The following is an 8,052-nucleotide window of genomic DNA, read 5'->3' on the forward strand; positions in this document are numbered from 1 at the left end:
CATAGTTGTTCAATCAATTATTCAATCAAAGCAAACGGCACAAACAATATTGGTTTGCCTCTTCTACAAAAATTAACGTTACAAGTTACATTCTCTTGTAGGCCTACTTGTATTATTTCCCACCACGGAGTACCCTTGCATCTCGGAGGACAGGCAAGACGGGCAGTGTCGGTAGGCCAATCAGAGGCAGGCGGGGCGTTACCATGTCTAGCCTCGGACGTAGAAAGAAATCACGCGTTCCATCCATCCATCCATCCATCCATCCATCCATCCATCCATCCATCCATCCATCCATCCATCCATCCATCCATGATAAATCGAAAAATAAATACAAATAATGGATAATAAATGACCACAGGGGATGATGTTACCGCGAGGTTTCCTCACGTGAGGCGTTCATAATAGCGTTTAGTTGACGTTTCGCACTCTTGAGAATGATGTATGCATTACACCGTTTCATCACACACACCTTGCAGGGGATCAGAAACGGATATACTCTGCATCCAGATGTGTTGAAAGAATTGTATTCTAAGTCCTTATGATTTATTTTAGCAGAGCGAAGGTGAGGAGGAGGATGATGTCACACAATCCATGTGAGAACATCTAGCCACAAATCAAATCAGTCGCAGTCACACAGATGAATGGCCAGTCCGCTCTAGCTCTGTCATAGTGTAACTCTATGCTCCTGTCTCTGTCATAGTGTAACTCTATGCTCCTGTCTCTGTCATAGTGTAACTCTATGCTCCTGTCTCTGCCCAGTTACAGAAAGTTTGAATCCTCCAATATACTGTTAACCCATTTTGACCTGGGAACGATTCTAAAAATGTCTTCTACATCCTGACCGTTTTCTGAAAAAGCTATGTTTATGTATTGTCGTTCTTCGATTTTTCAAAAATAGCAGACCTACAAGCTCGTAGCGCGCCACTCGGTGGCGCGCTACGAGCTTGTAGATCTGCTATTTTTCAATGGCTAAAGCATAACACAATGCTAACACCAAAAGGGGTTCCCGCCCAAAATGGGTTAAGTACATTATGCATAACGTCAATCACCTATGATGTCAGGGGCTTTTGATGAAGCGATCTATGATGCCAGTGATCTATGATGCCAGGGACATAGAGTCCCTGACAGCGTTGTACAATGTACAATACTTTAAAACAGTTGTCATGTTGCACACATGCCTAAAATAGCTCTTATTTGCGCCGCCCTCGTTGAAAACGACGTATTTCAAACTCCAGCCTGTCACTCTCTGTGATGCATGAACAACGCTCGTTTTCTGCTCCCTCAATGTCGTAAACTCTGTCTACCTCTAGTCCTCTATGGCTCTGTATGATACCAGGGACATACTGTATGACGTAACTCTGTCTACCTCTATGGCTCTACGTGATACCAGGGACATACTGTATGACGTAACTCTGTCTACCTCTATGGCTCTGTGTGATACCAGGGACATACTGTATGACGTAACTCTGTCTACCTCTATGGCTCTGTGTGATACCAGGGACATACTGTATGACGTAACTCTGTCTACCTCTATGGCTCTGTGTGATACCAGGGACATACTTATATGACGTAACTCTGTCTACCTCTATGGCTCTGTGTGATACCAGGGACATACTTATATGACGTAACTCTGTCTACCTCTATGGCTCTGTATGATACCAGGGACATACTGTATGACGTAACTCTGTCTACCTCTATGGCTCGGCGTGATACCAGGGACATACTGTATGACGTAACTCTGTCTACCTCTAGTCCTCTATGGCTCTGTGTGATACCAGGGACATACTGTATGACGTAACTCTGTCTACCTCTAGTCCTCTATGGCTCTGTGTGATACCAGGGACATACTGTATGACGTAACTCTGTCTACCTCTATGGCTCTGTGTGATACCAGGGACATACTGTATGACGTAACTCTGTCTACCTCTATGGCTCTGTGTGATACCAGGGACATACTGTATGACGTAACTCTGTCTACCTCTATGGCTCTGTGTGATACCAGGGACATACTGTATGACGTAACTCTGTCTACCTCTATGGCTCTGTATGATACCAGGGACATACTGTATGACGTCAGACATCTATGAGGTGAGACATCTATGATGTAAGACGTGTATGACATCGGATCTATGACGTTTTGACATTTACGTGGGACGAGGAGCGTGTTGTGAACCACAGGATTTGTGTCCTTCCATCCTAAAAATCCTTCCATATTAAAATACTTCCATAGTATTATCTTAATGAGCGATAACACTATGAGCATAATAATGTGTGCACGGTTACTAGCATATACTCATTATCATTTACAGTCTCTGCACTGACAGTTTAACCAGTAAACACGCACAAACAACACCTCCCTACACACACACACACACACACACACACACACACACACACACACACACACACACACACACACACACACACACACACACACACACACACACACACACACACACACAGAGAAAACCTTGGAGGGTAGTCAGAGCGGCAGGAAGTGAGCTCAGAGGTCCAGATGACTGAACCCCCCCTCCCCCGTGCGCGTGCGTGCGCGCGCGCACACACACACACACACACACACACACACACACACACACACACACACACACACACACACACACACACACACACACACACACACACACACACACACACACACACAGGAATACACAGTACAGAGAGAGCTGTTGACATGCTCTCAGCTCATCTCTCCAGACAGCACATTCCAGATGGAGAGCTTAAGCGTTCACACGCGCACGTGCGCACGCACGCGCACATGCACGTTGCACGCACGCAGACACGCACGCCTTTCTCAAGATCCCGGGCACAATTTTGAACACATGGAAGCGAACATCTTTTTCAATAAATGAAACCATAAGCATCTGGGAGAGCCTCTTTCTTTGGTGTTTCCACCGGGCGGGCGTGGTTTGGAGAAACAGTTTCTGTGAGGTTATAGGGTTAGGTTTAAGGTTAGCTTTAGGCATAGTTTTTGTGAGGCTAGGTTTAGGCATAGTTTTTGTGAGGCTAGGTTTAGGCATAGTTTTTTCTGAGGTTAAGGTTAGGGTTTTAAGGCACATAACCACGCCCAACCTGGGCGAAACACCAAAGAAAGAGGGAGTCGCGTGATTCGTCGAGCACTATCCAATCAGCAATGACAAGCCTATACGTAGTAGCAGGTGGCGTTCGGAAACCCAGGCTCAAACGGAAAACTGCCAGACTGATAGCTGAAGTACTGTAAAGACCACAAAAAAAAAAAGTTCACTGAACTAAAACAGTCTGGACTCTGGATTCCAGGCTACTCATTTAGCATGCATGTGTGTGTGTGTGTGTGTGTGTGTGTGTGTGTGTGTGTGTGTGTGTGTGTGTGTGTGTGTGTGTGTGTGTGTGTGTGTGTGTGTGCACTTGAGTCTGTTCGTGTTTATACTTAGACCAAACGCTTCTGTTTTGTCGAACAGAAGCCTCGTATCTCCCACATTTCAACTTTACCTTTACTCAAAAGCAGGCAAAAATAGCCGATTGGCAATTTGAGATATTTCTGAATTTTGTTGACATGAAAGTGAAAGTGGTTAAGTGTGTCTGTGGGTTATATCAATATTGAAACAATGAGTATTAACAAGAGCTGTGTGACTAAATAATAACTACACCGATGGATCAATTATTGTTTTCCTGAAACGTTAAGGTTTTGGACTTACAAGGTTTCCACCCGACAACCACATATACTCATCCTCTCTCCACCTTTGTTGGTGCGAGATGCGTGTGTGCGTGCACGCAAGTGCGTGTATCTGCTCGTGTGTCTGCAGTTCTGCACACGTGCGCGTGCTTGTGTCTGTGTGTGTGTGTCTGTGAGAGAGAGAGAGAGAGATCTTTCTGGAATGTTGGTCATGTCTTTCCATGAAAACAAACTTCCAATCTGTTTCTTATTTTTATCCTATTTGTTCTGCAGGCCTCAAAGCAATGCGACCATATGGTAGGGTGTGTGTGTGTGTGTGTGTGTGTGTGTGTGTGTGTGTGTTGTGTGTTTGTGTCTGTGTGTGCCTGCGTGCAAGTGTGTGCGCGTGGATGTGTGTGTGTGTGTGTGTGTGTGTGTGTGTGTGTGTTTGTGTATGGCTGTGTGTGTTTGTGTGTGTGTGTGTGTGTGTGTGTGCATGCGTGCGTGCGTGTGTGTGTGCGCGCGTGTGGACTACTCCTTCACTCCCGTCCTTGAATAGGAATGACAAAACGCATTGCGCGGTGCCGTCCCCTTACCCATAATACATTGCGCGGTGCCGTCTCCTTTACCCATAATGCATTGCGCGGTGCTGTCTCCTTACCCATAATGCTGTCTGTTCCGTTGGTGGGGGCCGTGCAGGAGGCGGTGCTGTAGTGGTTGGCCCCACCCCCGGCCCCTCCCCCTCCTCGATGGAAGCTGCTCATTGGCGGAAGGCTGGAGCTGATGTCTGCGGACGAGTGCGATGGGTAGCTCTGTGTAGGAAGACACAACGAGAGGGTTTATAGATCTGTTGTAGGACACAACGAGAGGGTTTATAGATCTGTTGTAGGACACAACGAGAGGGTTTATAGATCTGTTGTAGGACACAACGAGAGGGTTTATAGATCTGTTGTAGGACACAACGAGAGGGTTTATAGATCTGTTGTAGGACACAACGAGAGGGTTTATAGATCTGTTGTAGGACACAACGAGAGGGTTTATCCCATTCTGGACGGGAACCCCTTTTGGTGTTTTAACTAAGCATTATGTTATACTTTAGCTATTGAAAAATAGCAGATCTACAAGCTCATAGCGCGCCACCGAGTGGCGCGCTACGAGCTTGTAGGTCTGCTATTTTTGAAAAATCTTGAAAATGCGGCACAAATCTTTGAATATATATTCTTTCAGAGCGAACGTTTCTTTGATCTGTAGGAGGACACAACGAGAGGGTTTATAGATCTGTTGTAGGACACAATGAGAGGGTTTATAGATCTGTAGGACACAATGAGAGGGTTTATAGATCTGTAGGACACAATGAGAGGGTTTATAGATCTGTTGTAGGACATAACGAGAGGGTTTATAGATCTGTTGTAGGACACAACGAGAGGGTTTATAGATCTGTTGTAGGACACAACGAGAGGGTTTATAGATCTGTTGTAAGACACAACGAGAGGGTTTATAGATCTGTTGTAGGACACAACGAGAGGGTTTATAGATCTGTTGTAGGACACAACGAGAGGGTTTATAGATCTGTAGGAGGACACAACGAGAGGGTTTATAGATCTGTAGGAGGACACAACGAGAGGGTTTATAGATCTGTTGTAGGACACAACGAGAGGGTTTATAGATCTGTTGTAGGACACAACGAGAGGGTTTATAGATCTGTTGTAGGACACAACGAGAGGGTTTATAGATCTGTTGTAGGACACAACGAGAGGGTTTATAGATCTGTTGTAGGACACGAGAGGGTTTATAGATCTGTTGTAGGACACGAGAGGGTTTATAGATCTGTTGTAGGACACAACGAGAGGGTTTATAGATCTGTTGTAGGACACGAGAGGGTTTATAGATCTGTTGTAGGACACGAGAGGGTTTATAGATCTGTTGTAGGACACAACGAGAGGGTTTATAGATCTGTTGTAGGACACAACAAGAGGGTTTATAGATCTGTTGTAGGACACAACGAGAGGGTTTATAGATCTGTTGTAGGACACAACGAGAGGGTTTATAGATCTGTTGTAGGACACAACGAGAGGGTTTATAGATCTGTTGTAGGACACAACGAGAGGGTTTATAGATCTGTTGTAGGACACAACGAGAGGGTTTATAGATCTGTAGGAGGACATAACGAGAGGGTTTTCACTATCTTTCTGAAATAAAGATCTGAAGTCGTGGGTTTTTATAAATACTAGAGCGGTGCCCGTTGGGCACGATGCAAGTTGGAAATGCATGCCCCGCCCAATTATTGTGTCTGTGTCCGTTGTATGCCCATATATGGAGTTCTTTGTCAGACATGTCCAACTATACGCACGGAGATTTGGTGCATTTATAGTTAGAGAGATTGAACCAATGAAAAGTATTAACAAGAGCTTGTGACTAAATCATAATAATATTTGGATCACATGGGTTGCTTTTTCATTTCCTAAACGGTAACTGCTTTGGACATACAGTACAAGGTTTCCACCCCGACAGGGAAAATACACATTTATTATAATCATCATTTATTGTCTTTAAATGGACATTCTTTTTTTTAGAATGCCTGCCATCGGACTTTAAATGATTAGAGTAAGACTATTCATTCCACTGTAATACAAACGAGGACCCCCATCTGAAAATATTTAGTGTCGGGGACCGCCCACAAAATGCAAATGAGGCGGTGTGTGACTGACAGCTGAGCTCACCAGTCTGTCGTGGGGATGGATTCCGCAGTAGGAGGAGCTTTGGGCGGGGCCATGGGCAGAGTTCCCGCCTCCCAACATGCTGCCATGGTAACCCTGTTGGCTCATGCTGCTACTGCTGCTACTCCAGGGATCTCCACTGTGGTGACCATCTGCTTGGTAGAGAGACACAGAGAGAGAGAGAGAGAGAGAGAGAGAGAGAGAGAGAGAGAGAGAGAGAGAGAGAGAGAGAGAGAGAGAGAGAGAGAGAGAGAGAGAGAGAGAGAGAGAGAGAGAGAGAGAGAGAGAGAGAGAGAGATATATGCAGTAAATCGTTGCAGTCAGGCAGAAACCTTGTATCTCCATATTTTTTATCTTTTTATGTTTTCTTAAAAAATGTATGCCCTACTTTATACTTTATACAATTTAGGCATTTAGCAGACGCTCTTAATCCAGAGTGATTTACAGTAAGCAAGAACAAAACATGGGAATACATCAAATACATCAAGAATCATACGTATAGAACAGTGGAATGTCTGTATAATGAAACTATGCGTATACACTAAAGAGTGCTACGTCTACATAAAATGCTATCGAAGTTACATAAAATAGCATTGTATGCAGACATAGCTCTCTTACGTTGTTGTTTGAAAGTAGAAAAGATAGCAGATTACAATAACGTTACCTGATGATGCGACAAAATGTGAGCCTATTTATAGCTTGTGACCAGATAATAATAAACACTCGATACGCTCTCTTTTTTGAGTGGTGAAACCACTCCAAGGAACAGCAATGTCCCTATGTCCCTATGTCCCTATGTCCCAATGTCCCTATGTCCCTATGTCCCAATGTCCCAATGTCCCAATGTCCCTATGTCCCTATGTCCCAATGTCCCTGTGTCCCTGAGTACCGACAGGGGGCGCTGTTGCACCACTCACTTCAGACCGGTCTGATTTTCTTTTTACATTTCCAGAAGGTGACCGTTTTGGACAAGAAGGTCTCCACCCGATTTTGTTGGAGTGTGTGTGTGTGCGTGCGTGCCTGCGTGTGTGTGTGTGTCCGTGCATGCGTGTTATACACATGTAAGCTCATAAGCTTGTGAATGTAATTACGGTACACAATATAGTCCTCTATGTCATGGGTCTTCAACAAGGGGAGGTCCTGCAAGTTTTTTTGACAGAATTTATATTCGTGTGTGTGCGTGTGCGTGCGTGCGTGCGTGCGTGCGTGCGTGCGTGCGTGCGTGCGTGCGTGCGTGCGTGCGTCAGTACCTGGCATGAAGAAGGAGCTGGGGAATCCAGCACTGGGAGGTTTGGATGAAGGATAGCCTGGCGAGTCTCTGTTATAGTCTGCTGTGCTGGCGGAGGGGGCATAAACCTGAAACACACATGTACATAACATACAGTCAGTCACATGTAACACACATGTACATACAGTAACATACAGTCATTAACATACAAACACACATGTGCATACATACAGTCATTAACATGTACAGTAACATACAGTAGATACATCTGTTTGCCTTTTAGGCTTCGTAAAAACAAAATGTTGCACTGGGCAGAAATGGCAAATGCCTATTATTATTATTGAATGGCAATGACCAGTAATCGAAATAAAGAATGTATACTATGGCCAAAATAGGCCATTAATCATGCTGTACTTTTGTTGCTATAATAGCCAATCTACAAAGTGTTTAGTAAGCTT

The 8,052-nt window shown here is 44.7% G+C and overlaps 1 protein-coding gene across 1 annotated transcript in view; it reads right to left on the reverse strand.

Annotated features, from left to right (window-relative positions):
* LOC306939672 (transcription factor 4-like) overlaps window positions 1–7,718 on the reverse strand; it is a 43,237-nt gene extending 35,519 nt beyond the window's left edge. Inside the window, exons 1-3 of the mRNA XM_079524327.1 lie at window positions 7,617–7,718; window positions 6,370–6,518; window positions 4,311–4,461 (exon numbers count right to left, since the gene is read on the reverse strand). Coding sequence (XP_079380453.1) covers window positions 4,311–4,461; window positions 6,370–6,518; window positions 7,617–7,623 — 307 coding nt within the window. The 5' untranslated portion in view covers window positions 7,624–7,718. The remainder of the gene's footprint in view (window positions 1–4,310; window positions 4,462–6,369; window positions 6,519–7,616) is intronic.
* Between the last annotated feature and the right edge of the window lie 334 nt (window positions 7,719–8,052).

This window comes from Electrona antarctica (genome assembly GCF_951216825.1).
Source record: "Electrona antarctica genome assembly, chromosome: 16".
NCBI lineage: Eukaryota > Metazoa > Chordata > Actinopteri > Myctophiformes > Myctophidae > Electrona > Electrona antarctica.